The 27,886-nt window shown below is 39.0% G+C and overlaps 1 protein-coding gene across 1 annotated transcript; it reads right to left on the bottom strand.

Moving 5' to 3' along the window:
- Positions 1-82: 82 nt before the first annotated feature.
- On the bottom strand, positions 83-27,703 carry LOC121866821 (zinc finger protein PLAGL1-like). Its single transcript, XM_042366555.1, has 4 exons — positions 27,642-27,703; positions 18,879-18,935; positions 18,709-18,787; positions 83-4,522 (listed from the first exon to the last, which is right to left on the bottom strand). Exons 3-4 carry the CDS (start codon positions 18,728-18,730, stop codon positions 2,724-2,726), a joined length of 1,821 nt encoding a protein of 606 aa, XP_042222489.1. The 5' UTR covers positions 18,731-18,787; positions 18,879-18,935; positions 27,642-27,703; the 3' UTR covers positions 83-2,723.
- Positions 27,704-27,886: the final 183 nt, after the last annotated feature.

Raw genomic sequence — 27,886 nt, 5'->3', positions numbered from 1 at the left:
CAGTCGACACAAAGCAACAATCCGAAAAGAGGAAACAAACACACTGATTGTCAGCCATAAGGCAACACCTAGTGGGGGGGTTATGAGGATACACTTACCAACCTTCCCGACATATCACAGTGTATACGTATCGTTTCGGAAGTCGTCGATCTCACCCTGCACTGATACTTTTTGGTGTGAGTGTACATTACCTAATTGGAGGGCAGTCAGGGCTTACCACAAAAGGGTGATTTGAATTTTCAATCAAACCATCTTTCAGATAATGAATAAAATAGGTGAAAGAATAAAATTTTCTGATAAGCGAATTTTAGGATACCAAACATTTGGATAACGAGGGATACCTGTACTGTACTGTACTGTACTGTAATTACATTTCAGAAGAGCTTGTGTCATACAGTATATGGAAAATTTCCATAAAATGGTATTATTGATATTGGTGACAATGATTTACAAAAGGCTATTAGGTATGTAAATTGAAGAAAAATCTTTTACATCTTACAGTATAGCACATGCAGTATGTCTAACCAGTGATCAGTTCAGCTACACTTGTGTCCATTGTTCCCTTCTCTCTGCAAGAGGGGGTATGATATCAATATCACTAGGACAGCCTGAACCAAACATCATGATCTAGCCAGTTTCCACTACATTTTCATATATCCCTGCATAAGTACTGTACTGTATTGTACTGTACAATATTTCCACTCATATTGTACATCCTTCCACAGATAATTTATTCTCAATGTTCTTCCCCGCATAAATACTCTTGAACAATATCCTTTCATACATATATAGTACAGATATACTGTCAAAAATAAATTCTTTCAAAGATTCATACCTTGAAAATTATCCTTACTTATCTAATCTGTAATGCTTCATTTCCCCTGTATGGACCTCCCCTTTGAGGAGATGACCACAACAGAAATGTCTCCAGTGTGCTCTGTCACTATATATGTCTTTTGTCCTCTTAGGTTTTCCTAATCCATCCGTCATAATTATCCTTCTACTCTGCAAAAACAGAAACGACAGAAGGAGAAACTATATAAAAATAAAATTGGCTCCTGAATAAAACAAAGACTCACAGAAAACATTATATACACCCAGGAGGTGAAAGTTTAAAAAAAAATACCAATAGCAAAATCTACTATGTAATATAAATAAATTGTAAACTCTGCTATGTAAAGTTATATTTACTTCATACTAAAGGACTCTTCTGTCACAAAATGTGATGTGCTGCAGTTCTGGTTGTTTTGCTGACTACTCTCTGCCTTTGTGTTCCTAACATCTATGAGCCATACAGTATATGCAACAAGATAAAAAGAGGCAAGTGAAAAAGTTAGCTGCAATACCATCCCACATAACCTATACATTAGAAAGATTGAGTGATTGAGTGTGGTGATTACATCCCTGGTGACGCACCAGCTTAGGTCATATGTCGCCGAATTAAAATTTACGCTTAAAAAACTAAAATCAAATAATGCAAGGCAAAAACAAGTAACAAATAACATAGAACTTTCGTGAAAAACATTTAAATGTTAATAGATAAAACTCAAAGCTTGTGTAGAAGATTAGCTTCCTCCACTTGGGAGAGATGCTTACTACGAAGATCTCTGAAACTGGGGCGCTCCACCAGGAGGCGTCGAAGTCATTAAAATGAATGGTGAAAATATTTTTGAAGTTAGAAGTTGGCAATTCAAAGACACTTGCAAAAGTCATGTATAAATGCCAATATGCATTTGTAAATATTTTCTTCTTAATGTACATAAATCTTTAAAAAGAAAGTTTGGTAAATTTGCACTCCAAAGTGTCCACAAGGGAAGCCAATACATAACCTATCTAGCTAAAAACAAGGGAACCAATTATGTTCTCTGTTGTCACCTGGTTAAACATTACTTGTGTATTTGTAACACATAGGTCAAAGGTTCAAATGTACATAATGGCATCAAACTTAACCTATCCAATGCAGACGTCACCCACAGTGCCACAGACATCCTAACCATCAGCTTTGTACTCCTTACATCATTCTTAATCCTAACAGAGGTAGAAGAGGGCTTAATCTTGAAGAATAATTCATTATCTTAAGCAATAAAACTCTAAATTCAAGAGAAAAGATGAAAAAATATAGAAATAAAAGAAACTATAGCTACAGGAACTACACAAACACAATGACTACTGCAATACAATAAAAACTTGGGGATTTTGCCAATCAGGTACTTCGTTCCAAATGTGACTGGTGAGATTTTGTTGGGTTTCATTTTATCAAACTTTTAAGAATATTAGATAGAACATATTCCCTAAGAATTTTCAATTATAGCATTCAGATGTACAGCTCTCTGACATAGGTTTTAATCATTTATAAATGGAAATATTGCGACTGTTTCCTCATCAAAGATACACCAGATTTCACAATGATTCAATATTGCAGCAGACACTTAAACCTAATCTGGCACTACAGTACATACAAGTGATGAAAGTAAGCAATTGGTTCACCCTATGATCAAAGGGTTTAAATGCCAGTCTTCTTCATACCTCTTCAGTAATTTGTTACCTAATTTCAGCATACCCGGTACTATTTTCCATTTTCTCAAACATAACCTGTGCACCTCAGCTTAATAAAAAGAGCCCTGCCTGTTTTTACAAGTAAAATTAATTTCCCATTCACTTTATTTCTTCCCTGCACAAGTCAAGGTACTTCTCTGCTTGTATCACAGATCCCACACCACTTATTAAGGGAACACTTGGTCAAATCCTGGCAGTGAGGGAAGAAGCGAGGCAGTTGTGGAGACTGTGGCACTAGTGGTTGTAGCAGCAGTAGTGACAGCAGGGATTCCACTTCCTGAGAGCTGGGATACTGGCCCTGGGGAATGCAGGGACCTTCCAGACACACCTGACGATTCACTCGAAATTAAAGATGCAGGCATCATTCCTTCCTGACTAAACTCTTCACTCTGGGATCCAGAGAGAAGAGACCTGGTTTCTATCGTTTCTCTCGAGAAACTAGCTCCCTGCCCTAATAAAACGGATTCCTTTTGTTCCTCCTGTGGTATACGTAGCAGAGCAGACCCTAACAGACTGCGTTGATGCTCTCCTTCTTCAACACGGTGAGTTGTTGGGTCTAGTAAGGAGGGACCTGTTATGTTGATTGAACCTGAAGGTAAATACATTCCTAATATTTTACTTAAATCATCTCCTCCAGGACCAATTTCTTCCATGCTTGGCTGAAGTTCTGGTTCTTCTTTGATAGTTTCTTCAAACATTCTAAAATCTTGCTGGAATGATGGTGAGATGAAGTGTGTCTCCCCTGCTTGCCCCATAAGGCTTGTAGTAGCAGAGAGTCCAGATGGACCAGACAACCCAGATGGCCCTGCCACAGGCTCTGGTAAAAGTACCATAGGCAAGGGATGATTCCCCGAGGTAGGTGGAGGAGACGAAGCCACACTAGCATTAGGAGAGAGTGCTTGGGGTGCAGAAGATGATGCAGCACTGAATTCTAAACCTTCCATTCGGCTTAAATCAGAAATTCCATGGCTTTTTTTAATATGCCTAACTAAGTGGTCCTTTCTTCCAAATTTCTGGGGACAGATACTACAACTGAAATCTCTCTTTCCCGTGTGAACCACAAGATGACGTTTCACATCCTTACGTGTGAAAAAACGCCTATCACATTGGTCACATTGAAATTTCTTTTCACTCGGACTTTTGACAGATCTGGACCCCACATGAACCTTAAGGTGATAAATCAGGTCAGGCTTTGTTTCAAACATTTTTTGACAAATTTTGCACTGTAAGTCTCCTTCTTCTGCAGCATGTACTGCACAATGTTTTCTATAGGACATATAAGAATTGTACTCTTTGCCACAATCAGGCCTTTCACATTTGAACTGTTTGTTAGGATCATGAATCTGAATGTGATTCTTTAAGTGGTCTTTACGATGAAAACTACGTTCACATAGAGGACACTGATGTTGCCGTTCAGTTGTATGTATTAACTGATGGCGCACTAATTTAAATCGAGATGAAAATGCTTTGAGACAAAGGTTGCAAGAAAAAGGTCTTTCACCTGTATGAGAGTATGAATGCTGTTTTAGCTTTCCAGGGCTATGAAACACTTTTTGACAAACGTTACAAGAGTAACCACTTCCACGGCCCCGGGGGCTGGATCGCGGACTTCTCCGCTGGGGTGAGAAGCTAAGCACTTCAGATTCCTCAGAGTCACTTGATGATGCAGGGGAGGTAAGTTCCTCCTTCAAACTAGATTTTGGTTTATCAGCCTGCTGCTGTTGTGAAATACTCTTAGCAGCAGATCTCTTACCTGATGTAGAGGGCGTTGCAACAAACTGACCTCCACCTCGTTTGACACCCTTTTTGCCCAGCCTACCTCGACTACTTGGAGTCTCACTTTTTGATGTCTGGGGAGTCCTTATGCAACGGTGGTTTGTCAGGCTAGCAGCACTACTGAAAACAACCTCACACCCACGACATCGAAACCTCTGACGAGTGCGAAACTGCCATGAAACACCCTCCTCTGAAAAAAAAATGCAATAAATATAATATTTATCACTATCATTTACAATATTTCAATTAAATTACAGCACTTCCTTGACACTCCCTTACTAAGGTGTAAATTAGTCAACTGATGTTAGCTGTTGGGATGATATAAAGGAACTGGAGGCAAAATCCATTTATGTAACAAGCGCTAGTCTGCAGAATCACCATAGTTCACAAATACTGTATTAAAAAGGAGAAACTGTCCTGTGCTGCAGTTTGGCACCCATTAGGAGAATCAACCAACATGAATTTGTCTCAACATTTGAGGAGTGAGACTCAAAGGACAATAACTGCACGAACATAAAGTAAAGTACGTACTGTAATACCACAGTTAAGGTTGTTGGAAAAGGAAATAAAGAGAGTTGACAACATGCCCTAGATTCTACAGCATGACTGGACAAGGGGAGTTGCCAAAGGATGTGATTGAAATGGTAAAAGAAATGCTGTTGATGCTGTTGCTCGGATAATGGTTAAAGTAGGAAGAAAACATCATCTGACAGCCCCAGGCTAGTTTGCAGTGTAAAGTAAACCTTTGCCAATCATGGCTAAAAAAAAAAACTATTGTAGTTCTATAGACACAGAACATAAATAGTTCTTTCCCTTCTCATAATCATCCTCTAGGTGACACCATTACACCAATAAATAAACACAGTAGAATCCCAGTTATCTGGTATCCAGGCAACCTGTAGATTCAACTAACCAGCACAAAAAAGAAATACACTACAGGTAAACCACCAATTTTCCGGGAACTGATGGTCCGGTACCTCCTTTAGTCAGGACATAATTACGAGAGGGAACTTAACTTCCCATCCTCCCTCCCAGCCACGGTGAAGGTAGTTTTAGGCTTAAAGTTTTTATCTTATAAATTGTCACTGACTAAACTTAGTAGAATTTAACTTGCATTGCTGGAATTCTTGTAAGATAGTGATTAATTTGAGTATAAGCATAACATAGTTTGCACAATAGATAAAATTTTAGTCCTTTAGTGTAGTAAATTTGAGTTACAAGTTTTTCAACTCGTATTTTCGGGTAAACATATGGAACTTTTTAAATTTATTTTTACTCATTTACATGCCCACACCATTCTAAATAAATATTGTGAAAAAAGGAAAAAAATAATTGTCCTAAGGGCAAACCTGTACTCAAATGTACTAAATAATTACTAAAAAGTTAATTCAGTGACATTTTATAAGCGAGTGTGTGGTGGGTAGTGGAGAGGAGGGTGGCGAGTCACTGACCCAGAGGGGGGCTCCCCTTCCCAATCTGACTGGGGTTCCCCCTTGGCTAGCATCACTAACACTTGATAGGCACTTGGGAGCCATTTCGAATGGTTATATACAATATTTATAGCAAAAACACTTACGCACGACGTACGCTGTGGAAGTTCAACAAAGATTGGGCAGAAAATGCTTGGGGACGCTGTGACGCTCCACGGGAGAGCGTAGGGCGCCAGGTTGAGAGAGGGTGGTGCGCCATACAAAGTTGTCCGTGTTGGGTGACAATGTTATAACGAATCGGTTGGGTCGTAAAACAACGTTGTCGGTATCATGGGTATCTAAAGTGTAGCAACGTTATAAGAAACAACGTTGTCTGGGTATACTTCACTATTTCCCCTCCTCCACAGCTGTCAACACCTCACCTCCCCCACCCCGGGTGAAGGTGGTTTTAGGCTTAAAGTTTTTATCTTATAAAATGTCGCTGACTAAACTTAGCAGAATATAACTTACATTACTGGAATCCTTGTAAGATAGTGAATAATTTGAGTATAAACATCATATAGTTTGTCCAAGAGATAAAATTTTTGGTCCTTTAGTGTAGTAAATTTGAGTACAGTGTGTACAGTAATATGTTGCTCAAAATTATGGCTTTTTCACATTTAATCTACATTTAACATTTGTTTAATTTAAGGTTCTAGCAGTCCATGGTGCTTTAGAGACACAAGAGGTGTATAATTTGTGGGTCAGAGGTGTATTGTTGAATTAGTATTACCTGACCTTGGTTGGGTCAGGCAAAACGGATAATTCAGCAAGGCTTTGGAACCAAGAGTGCCGGAAAATTGGTGGTGTACCTGTACCGTATATTGTGGCCTCTGAGTTGACTTTTGAAGCTCCAATTTTTTTTTTCAAAAATAGGGGTCATCTTATACAACAGGTATAAAATGTCAACCTCTAATTATGCTCCACCACTAGCATCAGATTTTTACTTTACCTTACTGGTAGGTCTTAATCAGTGGCGGGCACAGTTCCGCTAATCCGCTAACTGCTAATTAGCGAAGCTAACATTCTCGTTAGCGAATTAGCGTTTTCGCTAACTTTGGAAACCATTAGCTGGCCAATTTGCTTCCACTAAATTTAGTCCACTAACTTTAAGTCCGCTAACAAAATTTATACACGTTTGTTTCTGCCTGTTGTAAGAGTGTGACGCCGCGACGTGTGTCTCCAACAGCCAGTCAGGCACGCTTGGCTGACTGCATGTTAGTACGTGCAAAGATATCTTGAGGGCCAAGAGAGCCACCCTGTCAGATGGCAAATTTGAGAGGCTGATGTTTATGAAGGGCAACTAGCATCACGTCGAGGCGATGGAGAAGGCCCAGCCACTGCAGCCGGAGTGAATGGAATTTTTCGATTATTAAAGTTTAATGCTTTTTTTTTTACAGTAAATAAAGACTGTCAGTGTTTGTTGAAAGAATCATAGAATGTAATTGTAAACTAATGTATAATTTCATTTCTTATTTATTTGTTAATTTAATTAGGATTTTTTTGTGTCAATATATTTGGTTATGCTGAGTACTGCATAAGTTCATAACCAGGATGTCATCCAAGGTGTGTGCCAAACAAAATTTTCTAAAAACTTACTTTTCATTAAAGTTTAGAGTTTTCTGTTTATTTATGTAACTAAGACCAACAATAAGTTATATAAAAATGCACTGATATAATGTGTATGTGGTTGGTATTGCATGTTTACATGGATAATGAATAAGGCCGATAGGTTGTATGAGAATGCAAATTAATTATTTTTGAAATTGTGTACAGTGTACACCTTGATAAGTTGATCATCATCTGATCTTGGCATGATGCTATTTGCTACCTATGCTATACAGTACTATAGTTTTGGGATTCGTTTAATACTTTCTATCTTTTTGTACAGTAAATAAAGATTATAAAGTGTATGTTGAAACTTCAATGTAAATTAATGTTTAATTTCATTTGTTCATTTAATTATTTGTGTACACCTTGATCATCATCTGATCTTGGCATGCTATACCTTTTTGGAAAGCTCTATGTCTAAGCTACAAGACAACATATGAAAATTTCAGCTCTCTAGCTCTGTTTTTAAGGGTTTAAGCAAAAAAAAAAAAAAGGAAGCTAAATTCATAATAAAAGTTAGCAGTTAGCAAGATCTTTACCTGTCTGGCCTAAGTAAAACATATTACATTCCTTGCAAGGAACTTTATAAATGCAGCCAATTGTGTTGTTGGGGGAGTTCTTGATTAACAACACAATTGGCTGCATTATAAGTTCCTTGCAAATGTTATACTTAGGCCAGACAGGTAAATCTTGCAACTAGAATTAAACAACACAAATACAGTGTTAGGACAGGCCAGGAATCCAATGCTCTGTTTGTTCATTTGAGGGATAACAAGCATTGCATTGACTGGGATAATGCCTCCTCAATATTACCATGTAATTCAATTGATAGTAGGAACATCATAGAATCTAGTCTTATTAAACATACCGAAGCATTCAACATGAATTTGAGTAACGGCATGTACAAGCTGGACAATTTTGTAATTAAGAAGATTTGTGATCAGGTGAGAAGGCCGGGTCACTTGACCATCTGACCTGACCACCAACCGTTGTGTGCTATTTAAAGATTAGTAGGGTCATTACCTAATACCTGACCATTGTGGACCTGGTCTCACCCTCCTCTGTATATATACACCTTGATTTGTATTACTCTCTCTAGTCTGTACTCACCCCTGAAGATGTGAATTACACGAAAGCGCTTGGGAACTTCGTGTTTTCTTCTTTCCTTGTGGTTATCAGCATATACCTAGATCACGCGCACCTACAGTGATTTACTTGCATATATATATATATATATATATATATATATATATATATATATATATATATATATATATATATATATATATATATATATATATATATATATATATATATATATATATATATATATATATATATATATATATATATATATATATATATATATATATATATATATATATATATATATATATATATATATATATATATATATATATATATATATATATATTTATTTATTTATTTATATATTTTTTTTTTTATTTGTCGGACTTAGGACCATTCGGACTTATGACCTGGATTTGGGTCCCTAACCCCATCGTAAGTTGGGAAGCACCTGTATATATAAGACATTATCAGTCTAAATAGAGAATAATTGTTAACGACGACTTGGCTAAATGCCAAAAACTGTCACAAGTGGCAAGAGTCTGTGTGCTTGTTGCCATATACTGATAGTACATTGTATACTACCATATACAGCATACAGTACTCTCAATTTAACGGAATTCGATATAACGAACTCTCGATTTGCGGAAGGAAGTTTAACCATTATTTTTCACTCAATTTAGTGAACTAGTTCACTAAATTGAGATTTATTCCGTTAATACGCTCACATCTACAGAGACACCTCAGACACATGATATGTACAATAGACACATTAGAAACATTATTCATGGCTTACCTCAAACTAGGAGAACAGTATTTGTTTTAATTTTTTTTCTATAATTACCAAATTTTTTTCCAATTGATAGCCGCACTCTTGACTTTCTAACCCAAACCAGTTCCTTTCTGAGACTGCTGAGAGACTTTTGCATGATGTCTAAGTAGAGTAGTTAACCCTTAAGCCCCGGGTTAGGGTGTTGGTGGCAGTACACCCCACCCGGGGGTAAATCGAGAAAAATCTAATTTTCCAAAAATAATTTTTAACCTTTTAAAATGATAAATAAAAAATAAGTAAAAAAAACTAAATATTGACCCTCGAGAAACTTCTCTGGCCACGCAGAGGGAGGGAGGAGGGGGAGAGATTAGGAGACAGTGTTGGTTTGACAGCTGACCTCGTGGTCCCTCGGCACTTAGCAGCTATTTTTAGCTCGCCTTTGTGTCCGAAGTGGCCAATAATGTACAGTTGTACCCCACTTAACGCGGTCAATTGAACCCAGAGGGTCCCGCGTTAAGTGAAATCCGCGTTAAGTGAACAACAGAACATATGGGATTAATTCCAATAGAAACCGGCCCGACCCCCAAACTCCACTTTTTGAAGGCACATACCTATGTTGTAGTAAAAATAACATCTTAATTTTATGATGGTACATGCACACAATTAATACTTAAGAGAAATACAGTCGCCAAGTTAATGTCCATTCAAATAATGGACTCAACTCCCTCCCTCTCTCACACTACACTTGCTGGCTCTTCCCTCTCAGAGAAATTTTTGGGGGAAAACCACTAAATTTTAATAAATAATACCTCAAACTAAAGTTAGGATAATACAATTGACATTGCTGGATTCCTTGTAAGACCAGGAATATTTTGAATATAAATGTCATATATTTTGCACAAAAGATAACATAGTTACCTAGAGAAAAATTTTATCTAAAATTTGTATGTTTAATGAAAAATATATGATGTTTATATTCAAAATGATCACCAAATTATAAGAATTCCAGCAATGTAAATTATATTCTGACCGGGTAATTTGTATGAATTTTATGAGCTAAAACAAATATCTTCAGTTAATAAAAAAAAAAATAATCTTCACAACACTATCTGTCAATCAAAGTACCCCACCTTGCCTCCCCCCCTCTTCCAACCGCGCGGTCAGTCCCAACCCTCCCCCCCACCCCCCACCAATCCTCCCTTCCAGGGTTTTTAACATTTAGTATTAAATAATACCTCAGATTAAAGTTAGGATAATATAATTGACATTGCTGGATTCCTTGTAAGACCAGGAATATTTTGAATATAAATGTCATATATTTTGCACAAAAGATAACATAGTTAATTTGAGAAAAATTTTTATCTAAAATTTGTATGTCTAATGCAAAAATATGATGTTTATATTCAAAATGATCATCAAATTATAAGAATTCCAGCAATGTAAATTATATTCAGACCGGATAATTTGTATGAATTTTATGAGCTAAAACAAATATCTTCAGTTAATAAAAAAAAAAATAATTCTTCACAGGGTAACAGATGGTCGGTCGGTCCCTCCCTCCCCCCCACCCCCCACCAACCGTCCCAAGGAGATGTGTGGGATAACCACTAAATTTTAATAAATAATACCTCAAACTAAAGTTAGGATAATATAATTGACAATGCTGGATTCCTTGTAAGACCAGGAATATTTTGAATATAAATGTCATATATTTTGCACAAAAGATAACATAGTTAATTTGAGAAACATTTTTATCTAAAATTTGTATGTCTAATGCAAAAATATGATGTTTATATTCAAAATGATCACCAAATTATAAGAATTCCAGCAATGTAAATTATATTTGGCTGGGTAATTTGTATGAATTTTATGAGCTAAAACAGGCAGTCAGGCAGGGTGGGGCAAATCTAAAAATAGCGTCTCGAGCCGGACACTCACCGCGTATATGTGGAAAAAATCCGTGTTAAGTGAAAGTTCAGCTCTGGCGAGGCACCGCGTATATGATAAAACGCGTTAAGTGAAACCGCGTTAGGCGGGGTAATACTGTATGTATTTACTGATCTTAATACTTATTTGCTATAAATAATTAACTTAAAATATCTTATTTGCATAACTTTTCATAAAAAAGTGCTTGGCAACAATCACCAGTCGGTCGCCAGTCTGCCTGGCTGTCTTTGTGTTTAGTAGAGCAAGTAATGCATAAAATAATAATAATTCCACAAATAAATGCATTTTTAACATAATCATAGCATTGTTTTGCAGTAATACTACCCTACAATACAGCTACACAACTTTTATCAATATTACTTTGATACAACATGATAAAATCGACAAACAATGAAAATGAAACAAACAAAAGTAGGTAATTATGTTCAGGAAGCTTCCCTGTGGCCGAGCGTGTGGTGTGAGAGGCAATAAGTCACACTAGAACCTGGTAACCCACTCTGGGCATTTAAACAGTGGTGGAAATAGGTGAGCATTCTGGAACGTCACCCGGGGCGCGCTGGTCAGACGTTCTGGAACGTCACCCGGGGTCTAAGGGTTAATTGACCAAGATGTAGACTGAGAAGTCACAGTGAACAACACACGCGGTGGAGGCAGGACACAGACTGAGAGGATGTAAACAATCCCCATGCGCCAAGCAGCGCATTTGGGGCGGAATTTAGCGGAATCTCGCTCAATTTAGCCAACTTGTTCGCTAAATCGAGCGAAAATAACAGAAACTCAATTTACCAGTAATTTAACGAAATCACGCTCGATTTAGCGAAATGGTTCACTAAATCGCGCAAAAATAAGTGAAATTCGATTCAACAGAAATTTTGATTTAACGGAAAGGGCTGGCCTGAATTAGTTTGTTAAAACAAGAAAATACTGTACTGTATTGTCAACAAAATGTACAACATGCTTTGCTTATCATGTATCATAATTGTTGTTTGAAAACTTTCTACTTGTCAATATATTTAATAATAAACTATCTGTACTAGTAAATTGTCATTACCTGCCTAGTGTACAGTGTATCTTAAATATTTTTACACTTGTAGGAACAGCCTTTCTCTTCTATTATTTTCTTTAACTTTGGGGGAATGCATCTGGGGCAGTGTGGTCAGCTGATGCAGCCTCCCCAGTCAGCTTCACATTATGGAATCTTTTCTTAAAATTCTTGAACCACCCTTTACTGGCACTAAAAGTAGCTGTAATAGCCCCTTCACCACCTGTTGATTCACAAAAATGGGCATGAAGACTCTTAGCCTTTTCATGAATCACATTGTTGCCGATCGGAACATTTTTGCAGTGCTGGTCCTCAATCCAAATGTTCAGTGCTTTTTCTGTTTTTACTAATGTTCTTGTCACGAACAACCCGTGCCATTTTAGTACAGACTTGCAGTAGTACTCTCTTGAACAGAGTCACGTATTGTTTGTTCATTCTTTCTTATGTACCGCACTGTGGACTCGTTCACACCAAACAACCGACCAGCCGCGGCCACTTATACCAGGCAGTCTTTTAGGGGCCATTTTCACACAGAAACACTATAATTTGGAGAGTACAACACAAGTGATGCTGAGTCGCAGGCACTGGTTGAGTGCTAACAGAGGTAGAGGAGATGCTGTGGGTGCATGGGGTGACTCATTGCGCTGCGGGGCAGAGGCTCACAAGCTAGCCACCAACTGCTTACTGCGAATCGTCAAAAACGAGAATCGCAAACCCGCAAATGGCAAGAGTTTACTACATAAATAAATAACAGACAGGCAGATGCCGGGGCTTCCTGGCTGGTCAGCCGTTCGCTATGTAAACAAATTAAAAAATCATCTGAGGTTGAGTGCTGGATTTTTCTTCAGTAACATTTATAATTTTACGATATTTTATTAACACTCTTGCGCAGCACCTTATTTATAGCAACTACTCGCCCTACGCACAGGCTAGTTGTGAACTTGCACAAAAGAGCCACACTGTATTTTTTTCTTTGGATAGATTTTTCAGCAACTGGTTCAATTTTTTCATAAAAAAACAGGTACAGTATATTCCACATACAATTAATCACTCTTTCACATGAAATCAGAAAAAGTTAAAAAAGAACATTGAAATAATTTTAATGATGTGAATTCACACATTACAGTTTTTTAATACATTCAACTTGTAGTTTACCCATCAAACAACCAAGTAAGGACAATAAGTGTTAGATAACAAAAATGTGAAAATTTTACGCTTTACATTGGTGAAATAAAAAATTTATATGAGTAATATTAAGGCATGTAGGTCCACAATGGAAATGTGGATATGATAAATCTTGATAAAATCACACAGGAAAGGGGGAAACAATGGAGCACCTTAGCTTTCGTCTTTATTCAAGACATCTTCAGAGGCACCTGAATTACAAAGACTGAGAGAGGCTTATGTACACAGGGTGACCTTACAAAACATGAGGTCAGGTCAAAAACATGACATCCACTAATCCACACAACACCACCACCGCAAACACAAGAGGAGCTTATAAGAAAGGGCGACGTAACTAGTCATGTTAAGTTAGGCAAAAAATATATGAGACCCACTAATCATCTATCCTACATCTACCTCAAATCCTTTCAAAGCATTTTTAACCTTGGGCCACTGACAAATAAATTTGTGTAACATATCAGTTTTGTACTGACCATCACTAAGTTTTACAGAATTAATTTCTCTAATCAAACTTGATTCAACCAGAAGTTTTTCTATGACACAAGATGATTTATACACTTCTAAACTGTTTTCCCAATCGATTAATGAAAGCCTTACAAGAAACACGCTTTGTTGTGTGTATCAACTGATCGACTAGTCCACCAATACAGTAATTAGTTCTGTGTTTATATTCGTTTCCAGTGGAGTAAATATCAAGAAAGTTGTGCTCTTGATTTTTTTTAATTTTTTGTATTAAAATTATTGGTTATTCTAATTTAGTCAACATATTGAAAATAAAGACAGTACAGGGAACAGTTTTTGTGTGCCAATCAGCTGATCAAATTACCCACCAATGCTTCTCAGTTTAACTTTGTTTACAGTGGAGTGAACATTCAGTTTGTTGGTCTCTTGAATATTTTTGCATTTTTACATAAAAATTATTGGTCATTCTGAAATCTAATTCACATACTGATAATATAGAGTGCAGAAATTAATATGAAACATGAAGAAGGCATTAGAGTCATTGCACTCTGTAAAGAATATGGCATGTCATCATCGACTGCCTCTACAATCAGCTGTTTGATATGTAAACAAAGCTGCCGGGAATACGACATACACACCTCAAAGTAAGTTAAAATATAGTATTCTATTGTTTTTTATTTATTATTGTACAGTATACTGTACAGTACAGAACTGTATTAAGTTTATATTTAATGTTTTGTTAATTCTATTACCGGTATACAGTACTCTGTATGTATACTTTTTCTGTGAGTTGGAACCAATTACCCAATATCCCATCGAAATAACAGATTCAGTTAATGAAATTTTCAGTTAACGAAATTTTCGGTTAACGAACGACTCTGTGGAACCAATTGTGTTCGTTAATCGAGGGACCACTGTATATGGCAGAAACTAAAAGGATTGACAAATTTAGGAGAAAAAATTATATACAGGTGCTCCTCTACCTAAGAACGTTCAACTTGCAAACTTTCAGAGATACAAACATCATTACTGAGGGGGCGGGGGGGGTTACCTGCCAGAACAGGTGTTTAATGTGGATGAAACTGGATTATTTTGAAGAAAATTCCAGATAGAACAAACATTACCTAAGAGAAGAAGAGTGAGCCAGGTTTTAAAGCTGTATTAAAGGGTATAGCTGTACTAAATATCCATAATCTTTTAATTTTTTACAATATGTTTGGGATCTACAGGAGTAAAATTGAACTTACAAACAAGCCTCAGGAATGTAACTCGTTCGTAAGTAGAGGAGCACCTGTACAGTATATTATGGTTTTTTTTTCCTCACTCTACCAGCCTTAATATTATTCATCGCCGCATTCAAGGCATATTATTTACGCCGTACCATGGCCCAGCTGCACAAAGCTACAGACGGAGATAATAAACCTTCGATCCGAGAATATTGGCGTGGCTTCAACATTCTTCATGCAATTAACAACATTAGCAAGGCATGGGAAGAGGTTTCAGAAAGTTGCCTGAATGGTGTGTGGGGTAAAATGTGGCCAGATTGCATCAACAGTTTTACGGGATTCAAGGACTTAGTCCCAGCAGTGAATAGGAATATCCTCAGTTTGGCTAGAGAAGCAGGCTTTGATGAGCTGGAATCAAGAGGATATTGAGGACGTCCTGGCATCCCATACAGAAGAGCTCACCAATGAAGATTTGCAACAACTAACAGAAAACAGTCCCGTTGTCGATGAAGACAATGGAGAAGAACCTCAACGAACGCAAGCTCCCGAGAGGAAGGCAGAAGCGTTCAACATGATGCAGCAAGGTATGCAAATCCTTGTAGATGACGACACACACACACACACACACTATGAGTTATTTCACCACCTAAGAAAGAACAGGCGAGGTGGTGGTGTGGTGCTTTACTGTCGCAGTGACCTTAAACCATCACACCTAGGTGTTAATGTACCTGAGGATGTAGAAGCTTTGTGGGTTAAGGTCACTCCCACCTTCCACCAGGTTGCTTCCCTCATTGCTTGAGTGGCTAATCACCCCCCACGCCCCTACTGCCAATGTACTGGTTACTCATATAATAGACACTGCTGACTCCCTGAGATCGAGATTTCCATGTGCCAAACTAGTGATATGCGGTGACTTTAATGAGTCAGACATCAGCAACATCACCCAACATCTCCACCTTGCCCAGATAGTTGACTTTCCTACACATGGGAATGCTACCCTGGACCTCATCATGACTGAGCTCGGCAACCACTACCTTCCCCCCAGCCACTGCCCGTCATGGGGCGAAGCCCCCACCTGTCTGTACTGTGGTCACCTACACCTACCATCTCACGACCGCCAGTTGTCACCAGGACTTACCGACCCACCCCTGACTCTGCCATGCCACGTTTCGGACAATGGGTGACCCGGTATCCCTGGACTGAAGTGATCACGGTAGACGATGTGCAGAACAAGTGGGATAATTACCTGGACACTATCACCAAAGCCTACCACCACTTCTTTCCAGCCAAGACACTGAGGATCCACCCCGATGGTGTCCCGTGGATTACAGCCCGGATCAAAAGACTAAGTGAGCAGCGCAACAAGGCATACTACACCAACAACCGCCTGTACAGAAGTCTCCGAAACCAGGTCATCAGGGAAATCAAGTCAGCCAAGAAGTCTTATTATCCCAGGAAAGTGCACGGCCTCAAGGAAGTCGGCATCGGTCAGTTGTTCTCTGAGGTAAAAGATTTCTGTGGTCTTAACCGTCAGTCTCTCACATTTCCTTTTATCTCTCATTTATCTAGTGAGGAGGCAGCTGAGACAATTAATAACCACTTTGCTACCATATGTCATACCCTACCCAGTCTTGACCTCATTCCCCTCCCTGCCTACTTACCCTCCCCCTCCTCCTCTCCCAGTGTTCAACCATTTGAAATTGCCAACAAACTCCTGATATTTAAATCCAAATGCTTTACAACCCCAATTGACATCCCAATCAAAATTTATATGGAGTTTGCAGTTGAACTTGCCACCCCCCTCTGTTCCATTATTATTGCATCCCTCAGACAAAGCAAATGACCTAATGAATGGAAAACCGCATTTGTCACCCCTATCCCCAAGGTCCCCACCCCACAGTCCCCTAGTGACCTCAGACCAGTTGCCATTACCCCCATACCCAGTCTACTCTGCAAAGACTTTGTTTTTGAATGGGCATTTGCTAGTATTCGTCAGTCAATTGATCCACAGCAATTTGGCAATATGAGGACCTCCTCTACATCACACTGCTTAGTTAGCTTCCTGGATTTTCTGCACAAAAACCTGGAGAAATGTAAAACATCACTGGCCGTTGCCCTTGTTGACTTAAGGAAGGCGTTTGACCTTGTTGATCACTGCACTGTTATCGACAAGGCCATTGCACTAGGGCTGCCCACCAACCTGGTCTCATGGCTCACTCATTTCCTGAGTGAGCGTCGTCAGGCAGTGAGGTACCAGGGTTCTGTCTCCACATTCCAACACCTCACCTGCGGTGTTCCCCAGGGGACCAAGATGGGACCACTGTGCTTCCCAATCCTGATCAACGACGCTCTGTCGGACACTCCTCACAGGTGGAAGTACGTGGATGACTGCACTGTGGGGGTTACAGTGGACAACACCTCACCGGACTATACATCGCTACAAGGCACCCTGGACAAGCTACAGGCATGGACTACGGAGAACAAGGTCACCAGCAATCACACCAAAACCGTACATGCACTTCAATACCGCCACCATTCCAGTGCAAGCTCCAGCAGTTACAGTGGGTGCCCATCCTCTCCAGTTAGTGCAGTCTGCCAAACTCCTGGGGGTAACTATAGACCACAAACCGGACTGGAAGGCCCATGTAAACAACACAATCAAGGCAGCCTTGTACCGACTCTACATGCTACGACGACTCAGGTCACTTGGAGCACCCATGCCAGAGCTGAGGACTATCTACAACGCATTTACTCTCCCAAAATTAACGTATGCGTCACCAGCCTGGTCGTCTTCTCTCAACTCAACCCAACAACGTCAGCTAGAGAAGGTACAGAAGAGGGCCTGCAGAATCATGCTCGGCGCAGACTACTCGGGCTACAACAACGCTCTCTCCAACCTGGAAATGCTATCCCTCAGCGACCTCCACCACCGCGCACTAGCAGGATTTGGCAGTGGGCTACTGCGCCATCCTCGTCATCGCCACCTACTGCCACCGGCAGTCCCCCGCCCATCTCGCGCAGTCCGCCACTACAACAAAATTCAGCCCATAAGAGCCCGCACTGATAGATATAAGAACAGCACCATCCCATCTATTGTCAAAATAATAAACAGCTCCTCATTCATGTACTGTACAGCTCTGTAAATGTATTGAATGTATATTATTATGTCTAAATCACATGTAAGCTTGTATATTTTCAGCCACCGGCTGCAACTCTATTAATAAACCATTTATTATTCACACACATACCATGGAGCAAAGCTCTGTAAATGTGACTCATTGGAGAAATACAATGTGAAAAGGTTTTATTCACGAATGGAACCTTGATGTTAAGTGAGGACTACCTGTACATAATACCTGTACTGTATTTCCAAAATAATTTGGTCCTCAAGTCCAATCCTTAGTGCTTTTAATATCTCAATGAAATTCATTCATATTTCACTGTACAAATTAACCAAATTGTATTCATAAGAAAATGTACATTTAAGTATAAATAAGTGAAACTTCAATACCATTTTCCCTACTCATATAAAGTACACTATTTGAAAATTTAAAAAAAAAAAATCAACTTTACCAGCAAGTATTCTTGTTCCCATCCTCTCTGCATAGTCCTTTGAAAACCAGACTTTGAGTTCACATTGTGCTGGTATTTCCTGAAAAGAAACGTAAAGAGACAAAAGTCTAAAATTGATATCCTCATTATTAATAAAAAGAAGTATAGTACTGTACTGACAAACAATATACCTGAACAGTTTGAGAGTTTGAAGACTGCCCGAGCTTCGATAACCGATACTTGTAATACTGTAATATCAAAATAATTTTGTTATAATCAATAAAAGCCTTTTTTATGTTGCCAAAGTAATCTATAATATTTTAAAAATGGCTGTATTGATGAGTTCTGTTACCTGGATGACATGATCAGTGCTGGTGAGGGTGTTGAAACCTGCTCAGTTGGAAGAGTCAGAAGTGGCTGGTAGCATAGAGGATAACAGGTAAAATCATGCAAAAGATCATAAAAGCATGAAATTTGATATGAACATTCAATATGGGTTACTTATCAAATCTATCCAATTGGACATTCAAAATTCCAAGATAGCCGCCCAATTTGCCTAATCAATTTTTATTTTTTTTTACATATAATGACTTATTATTGGGCAATCTGTGCACATAAGGTGTCTATTCCTATGTTTTAAAGCATATTGGAAAAGATTATGATTGTTTGGGAATCCTCAGATATGTCTTTTATGCATAAAGTCATGGTTCTGCATACTTTTACCTCTTTTCATAAAAATAAGTGTAAGAGATTCTTAGTTAAACAATGAGAAACATGTTTATATCTTGCTCATACCCTTGGGAGATATTGTTATAAGAATTCTTTCATATTTACAGCTGCTGGAATGTGCATCCACACAGCGATGTGCAAGTGACACCAGAGCAGATACATTTATATCACTGTCCACAGTCTTTCTCGCAAGACCACTTGTTCAGTTCTTAGCAGCTCACTGCTATTGGTGGAAGGTCTGGCTAGAGTATTAGCCAAAGAACAACAAAGAACAAACTTTGAGCATTTGGACTCTCTTCTTGATGTCTGTTAGTTGCTTCTGGATCTTTTGTTCATGATAATGTATCATAGCCTGCAACTAAACAATTAACTTCAAGTCCTGCCACCATCCATTGCCTAAGGGCTGTTGGATCCACTATCAGGCCAATGGCTCCCCCTCATCTTTTATGACTGCATAATTTTGTTCAGATGCCTGGTCAATGGCTAGTGAAGAGAAATGCCTTTCTGATTTATGCACAACAAAATATCCTTTGTGGAACTCCCTTGCTACTTCTGGGTGTTGTTATTCTAAAGCTAGCATATCTCTGAGGTGAATAGGGAGCCAATGAGCATAGCTGACATTGTTGTTTGCAAAAAAGTAAGGTATAAGTTCTGACACAACATCGCAATACATTTCAACATTTGCTTCTCAATGATCGGATTACTACGAATAATATGTAAAGTACTTGAGAGTATTATCAGAGATGCCGCCATGGAACATCTACTACAAAACAAACTGGTAAAGGATTGCCAACACGGTTTTATGCCGGGGCGCTCCTGCTTAACACAATTGCTCAAGGTATTGGATATTTGGACTCATATTCTGGAATGGGGTGGTAATATTGACAATATTTACCTAGATTTAGCCAAGACTTCCGACAGTGTACTCCATGAAAGGCTGAAAATCAAACTGGAAGGGTGCGGAATTTGGGGAAATGCCCTAGCGCGGATAGGATACTTTCTACATGAACGCAAGCAGTGTGTGGTGAATAATGGCATGAAATCATCATCCGTACCTGTCACAAGCAGGGTACCCAGGGCAGTGTATTGGGCCTGCTGTTGTTTGTTTCATAAATGACATGCCTGGCGTTGTACACTCCTCCATACAAATGTTGGCCGATGACTCCAAGTTATTTCGGGAAATCAAGAATCAAGCAGACTGTGAAGAGCTGCAGAAGGACCTCTGTGGGCTCCAAGAATGGTCGAAGAAATGGCTGCTGAGATTCAATGTCACGAAGTGTAAGAGGATGCACCTGGGGCATACCAACGGTAAGGAGGCGTATCATATGTCCCAACGGAATGAAGAAACTGCACTATTTGAGACTGAATGTGAGAAGGACCTAGGTGTGTATGTTGACAATGAGCTGAAGTTCTCGGGCCATTGTGAGAAGAAGGCAAATCAGGCAAATAAATTATTGGGTCTTATAAGAAGGTCATTCAGATATCTAGACGGTTCGTCCCTCGTAACGATCTTCAAGAGTGAAGTGCTTCCCCATCTGGAGTACTGTCACCCCGCCTGGTCCCCAAGATATGCTAGGGACTGTCAGTTGGTTGAAAATGTTTAAAGGAGGGCCACCAGACTGGTGCCTGCCCTTCGGCACCTCAGCTACCCTGAGAGATTGGAGCGCCTGAACTTGCCTAGCTTATACTACAGATGGGCAAGGGGTGACCTAATAGAGGTGTATAAGCATCTCAAGGGGCATTACTTAGTCGAGTGTCCTTACTTGGAGCTGGCGGACGCTCGTCCCACAAGGGGTCACAGCTCAAGATTGAAGAAGCCACAAGTCCAGAAAACTGTGAGGGCAAACTTTTTCTGAGTGAGAGTTGTGAACTCTTGGAACAATCTACCAGAAAGTGTTGTGACGGCACCGAGTGTGAGCTCTTTCAAAACAAGACTTGACCAACACTGGAGCGGGTTCAGGTACATTCAGGAGCCAGTGCATGTCCAGTACTTGCCAACAGTGCATAACAGAGACATGACCGATCGCCCAAGCGGCTAATGCGCCGGTCTTTTGGTGGAGAGGATAAAAGAAAAGGAAAAGTAATCAGAGACGTGACCGATTGCCCAAGCAGCTAACGAGCCGACCAGTGGTGCAGAGGATAAAAGTAAAATGTCAAGTACAAGGCTCTAGAATTGGAACTGTGGACTTTCAAATCAATCCTTTGGTCACACCACTCTTCAAATCCCAAGGCTGTATCTCTAGATACACCTGAACAGTACTCATTATATGCATCCTTCATAACCTTGTACAGACTACAAGCAGTAATCTGATGTGCATGGCGTGTTCTTGTGACACTAGATGCCAAGAGGAAAGACTGCTGTGCTAGATGAGGCCACTCCTGCCTCTACAATGCAGCTGGTCCACCCACTGTCCTGAAGCAGAATTCCAACTGATTTCAGTGCAGCCATCTCTATATGAAGCCCTCCAAACATGAACACAAATTATCTTCTCCATAATCAGGCTGGTGCCATTGTATCTGTTTTGCTAGGGCATAAAGAGGCTGGTCAGCAACTATGACTGGTGATACTGTCATACTGTCAAGGTGCTATTGCAGCTTTTAAAGCTAATTATTTACGTATGACCTTCGCTCGGGCTGTTGCTGCTGCTGAAGGTGAGAAAATGCTCAGACAGTTTTGGAAGGACTACAACATTTTGACATGTATAAAAAACATTATTGCAGCATGGGATGAGGTTACAGAACAATGCACGAATGGAATATGGAAGAAAGTACTGAAAAGATATGTGAACAGTTTCAGAGGATTTAATGAAATTAAGTAATTTCTGAGATTAGTAACAAGATAGTGGAGTTGGGTAAACAGCTTGAGTTAAATATTGATAATGAAGATGTTGAACAGTTGGTTGAAAGTGTAGCAAGAGAGCTAAGTAACAAGGATCTTATATAACTGGAAGACAGAAAAATGCAGAGGAAGAAGAGAGTCTAAATGTAGAAGAAGGACCTGCACCCCCCAAAAATTTTTCAGTGAAGCAAATGGCAGAGGCATTTGCTACAATTAATAAGAGGATGCAAATGTTTGACGGAATGGATCAAAATTATAAGCGTTTTGCCAAAGTTGACAGAATGGTCCAAAATGCACTTGCTTGCTACAGGGAAATTTATAATGAAAAGAAAAAGCAAACTGTGCAATCTAAATTGGAGTTCTCTTTTGAGAAGTCCCCCATTGCTGTCTCCTCATGCCCCACCAGTGCTGCCTCTTCACTCCCTAAAGATGATCCAATACCTTCAACCAGCAAGTTTCCCTGTACATAAACCTGTCTGAAGAAAGCAACATTGATGACCCACCCAGCCCTGTCTCCTCCTCTGCTTCATCCATATAATAGTCTCCATGTATCCTGTAAATAGAAAATTATTGGGGCCCTGTGTGCATTCAGCTGACTACATTAAAGGTAAGTGCACAGTAACACTGTATCCATTATTTATTACTTTTACTGTCCTGTATTTCATTTTAGATTTTATATGTACAGTGGTCCCTCGGTTAACGAACACAATTCGTTCCAGAATGTCGTTCGTTAACCGAAAATTTCATTAACCGAATCCATTGTTTCAATGGGATATTGGGTAATTGGTTCCAGCTCACCAAAAAGTACATACAAAGTAAAAAAAAAATGCAGTAAAGTGCACTTACTTTGAGGTGTGTATGTACAAGGTTCCTGGTTGATGATGATGATGGGAATTAGAAGTGGGGGTGGAGGAGAAGAGAAGGAAGTGGGGGTGGAGGAGAAATCATCTTTCAGGGGACACATGCTTGAGACCTCATTTCACCAATAAAATTTTAAGTTCACTAGGTGTAATTCAAGATTATTTTTTTAAATCAACACTGCACTGCGCTATATATTGTCAATATGTTAACTAAAGTTCAGAATGACCAATAATTTCAATGAAAAATGCAAAAATCAAGACACCAACAAAATAATTGCTCTCTCGATTGTAAACAAAGCCAGACTGAACCTGTACAAGGAGTACTGCATATAATATTATCAATATGTTAAATAAATGTTAAAATGACTAATAATTTTAATATAAAACATTCAAAAATATTAAAAAGCTCAAATTTATTGATACTGTACAGTAGGGGGCAGTGAAATTTTGCTCAAAGCTGCACTCTTCAGGCATTGTTCCTTATACATATCTAAGACTCCATGCCAAATTTGAAGCTGATAAGTCGAGGTTTAGTCTGCCGCATTTTCTACTGAAATTTTTAAATTTACCTACAGTACTAGCCAAACAGCCGCTGTGGCGGTGCAATGTTCTGTTCAGTGTTTATCAACTTTTTTTCATATCTCTTATTTCATCAGATGAGTATGGTGCTATGTCTATATTGATTATCAGCCTTTTCTCATTTCATTTCTCAATGTTGTGTTACTGTACTGTAATGTAGGGGAGACCTGGGTAAGTTGGCGCACTTGAAATTATTCAAATAGTTACCGTTAAGCAGTTCACACCGCAGGATCACCACGAGAAATGGAGTTCGAGGATGATGGTGAAAGATCATTATGTCATCATGGTTGAGCCTGGCAATGAATATCTCACACATGTGACTCCCAAGACTGGACACGGAAAGCAGATTGCCAAAACTATTCACGAGTTTCTGGTGGAGAAAAATCTAACCCAGCAGCCCATTGTGTGTGTTGGTTGTGATGGAACCAATGTAAATGTAGGATCAGAAAATGGAGTCATTCATCATCTTGAAATGTTACTTGGTCACCCGCTCCATTATTTCATATGTCAGCTTCACGGAAATGAGCTGCCTTTCCGCGCAGTTTTTTATCACTATGATGGTAAACCAAGTGGTCCTGAGCATTGGCGTGGTCCCATTGGAAAGCAGATCAAGGAGTCTTTGTCTGAGCTTCCAGTTGTCGCCTTCCAGCCAGTCAGTTTCCCTGATTTCCCTGTGTTTAATGATGAAGTGGAGAAAGATCTGTCCTGGGATCAGAAATACCTGTATAGGATTTGTAAAGGAGTTATCACAGGTGTTGTTGAAGATGACTTGGCTGCTATTGAGCCAGGTCCTCCCTGTGTGTCAAGGTGGAACACCTTATGGAGTAGAATCCTCAGGCTGTATGTAGCAACATCAAGACCCAGCCATGAGTTGAAAAGAATTGTCATTACAATAATAAAGTTCAGTGCTCCAATGTGGTTTTACATCAAGATACACCCTTACGTAACACACGGCTCAAGGAACGTATTCCAGTCCCTGCTATATATGAAACACCTGAATAGTGAGGAGGAGACGATAGTGAAGAAGGCTGTCCAGAGAAATGCATACTTCGCCCACACAGATCAACTTCTTCTTGGTATGTGTGCAGATGAGGACATGACTGTTAGAGAAAAAGCTGTCTCAATGATAAGAAAAATTAGAGAGGAGAATCAGCAAAAGGAAGAATGCACTGGCAGATTTGAAGAGGAGGAGGAAGATTCTGATGCTGCTGTTGACGAGAATTTGTTAAACTATACTGATGAGGAGGGTAAAGATGGAGATGGGAATGAGGATGTGCCTCCTGTAGTCAACATGAGAAAGGTGGTGACTCCGAAACTAAAGTGGCAAGCAAAAACTATCATTCCATGATTAACTGGAGGAATGAACTCAAGACTGAGCCTCCTTACATTGCTTCTCTGTCAAATCTACAGGTTAATGACATTCTTGAGACACCATTAGTGGTGCCCAAGTGGCCAAACAGCACTCAGGCGGTCGAGAGAGCATAAAAGTGATGACTGAAGCTTGCACTGAAGTGACGGGATACGAATCGAGAGATGGATATATTAGGCAAAGATTATTGTCTAGGAAAATGATGCCAAGGTTCCGCACAAAAAAGAATTTCAATATGAACTTGTAATGATTTTCTATACGGTGTACCTGTAAAATAACATGTGAATTAAATCGATGTCACCCATGTAAAATTTATCATTATCTTGGAAAACATTAAATGACACCTAATTTTTGGTATACACTAAAAGTTGACAAAAAGTCGTTCGCGATGCGGCAGGGTAAGTATGCATGAAATGGCATGAAATTTTGCACAGGTGTTTGTTACAGCCATACAAACGATGCCTGAAAAGTGCAGCCTGCAACTCAAATAAAAGTGTTTTTTCCCTGCCCCCTACTGTACAGGGTATTTACTCCATTGAAAACGAAATTAAACATAGAACAGATTACTGAATTGGCTGAGTACTGTACCCCTCAGCTGATTCTCACAACAGCAAACTGGTATGTTAGTTCCCTCTACAGTACTGCATATATTATCAATATTTAATGTTAAAATGACTAATAATTTTAATATAAAACATTCAAAAATATTAAAAAGCTGAAATTTATTGAAACAGGTGTATTTACTCCAAAAATACTCCATTGGAAACGAATTTAAACTTAGAACAGATTATTGAATTGGCAGACTGGGCCATCGGATGACCAGCTAATGCTCAGAACAAAATGTGATTTTCGTAAGGATTTCGTTAATCAAATTTTTGTTCGTTAACCGAATTGAAGATTCTTATGGAAAGTAATTCGTTAACCGAAATTTCGTTAAACGAGGCGTTCGTTAACCAAGGGACCACTATTATTATTTGCATTTCCAACTTACGACCATTCCGATTTACGAACTGGATTTGGGTCCCTAACCCCGTCGTAAGTTGAGGAGGAGCTGCATACTGTACTCTGATATTTAAAAAATTAAATTCTCAAAAATTTTCCTCCAATTTACTCTGTTCACTTTCTGATTTTCTTTATATATTTTATTTTACATGTTACATATTCCAATAACCAAGTAACGCTGAAATCATCTAAATTGATGAATACAATAATTTTTATGCCAAAAAGGAAAATCTGACCTCCACATTTGGTGGCCATCTTGGAAAATGGCCACCATCTAGGAGTTTTGAATGTCTAATCAGATAGATTTGATATATAATTAACTCATTGAATCTTCATGCCAATTTTCATACTTGTATCACCATTTGCAAGATTCACCAAAAAATTAACACTTAGCCACTTTGTTATGGGGGAAGTTTAGGGATCTGTTGCCTTAATTGAAGGCAAGAGGACCTTTCCTCTGCATGATAGAAAGAATGTATGTGTCTGGTGTGAAAAGTGTGATGTGTGGCAGTGAAATATGGGCAGTTAAAGAGGATGACATAAGTAAACTTGTGCAAGCAAAATGAGAATGATGAGGTGAATGTGTAATGTGGTACTGAAAGACAGGAGTTCCTGTTCAGAGTTATGAGAGAGGCTGGGAATTGAGAGTATTGGTGAGGTTTTGTGTAAATTGGCTGAGATGGTTGTATACATCTTTTCTTTCACATGGAGTAGGTCCTCTTGCTGTCAATAAAGGAAACAGCTCCCAATAATTTTCTAGCCACTTCTGACTCTTGCAACTACGTATTTGAACACTACCTTGAGCAATGATCATATCCCCAAGGTAGCAGAATGCATTGACACAGTCCAGAGATATATCTCAAATGTTGAGTTTTCCATCCTTACTCCAGTTATCTGCACATACAGCACACTATGCTATCTACACCATTGTATGTATTGTGTACCCACCCTCCACACTCACTGCATATCATTGAGTTGCTACCAACAGCTTTCTTACAGACAGTAGATGGCCAGTAGCAATTTTCCACTAAAGGTCCTTCTCCCATGCCAGTAATCATTACTTTCACTCTTATACCCTCTGACTCTATTCCTGCCTTCCATTTCTTAAACTTCTCCACTATCTTAATTCTGCTATCAACAAAATTCCTCTATATACAACAACTCCCAAGGTAGATCAGTCATAAAATCGTGCAATACAGTCAGGAACAATGATAACAAAGGGGGCTCAATTTCACCCCCCAAATTCTTTACCCTTTATTCTTGCAGCAATTCTTGAACCCTCATACAAGGCCATAACCACTCAAACAATAGTCTTCAACCCCTAACCTTCTCACTGTATGTCATTATCTTTTATGTTTGTTTTTCTTTGGTGCATTAGCCTCCCTACATCTAGATTAATTCATGCATATTTCTATTTTGTTCACAAAATTTTAGTCCTTTCCATCACATACAAACGGGATAAATACTAAATACCTCTCGGTAGTAAAATAAAGACAACAATGCACTGAAAACTATTCTAATTTGAGGAATCATTATACAGGTAAGCTCAAGTAATGTAGTTAGCCATATTACTTACTTTGATAGTTGCAAAATAAATATCCCCTTTGTATTGGAATGCCACCAAATTCTGTTCTGCTTTCCTCTGCTGGACGTACAAAGATCATCCAGTTGCTGCGCTCTTCTTGTTGTGTGTCAAGAAGTAAATAGTCCCCTTCCTCTTGTGTTATCTTGAAAACAATGCCAAACCTGAATAAAAGAAAAAAGATTCATCTATGACCTTAGCTAACTAATATACAATGTAATACTGCATACATTTTTTTC

Source organism: Homarus americanus, unplaced genomic scaffold (genome assembly GCF_018991925.1).
Source record: "Homarus americanus isolate GMGI-L3 unplaced genomic scaffold, GMGI_Hamer_2.0 scaffold32583, whole genome shotgun sequence".
Classification (NCBI taxonomy): domain Eukaryota; kingdom Metazoa; phylum Arthropoda; class Malacostraca; order Decapoda; family Nephropidae; genus Homarus; species Homarus americanus.
The sequence above is the reverse complement of the archived record's forward strand: the minus strand, read 5'-3'. Positions and strand labels throughout refer to the sequence as shown.

What these genes read in the sequence shown, in the direction of transcription:
- LOC121866821 (XM_042366555.1), bottom strand. Translation starts at nt 18,730, where the DNA reads ATGGGAACAAGAATACTTGCTG. An exon ending in GGGAACAAGAATACTTGCTG is followed by an intron (nt 4,523 to 18,708) that starts GTAAAGTTGATT and finishes TTTTTTTTTCAG; the next exon opens with AGGAGGGTGTTTCATGGCAG.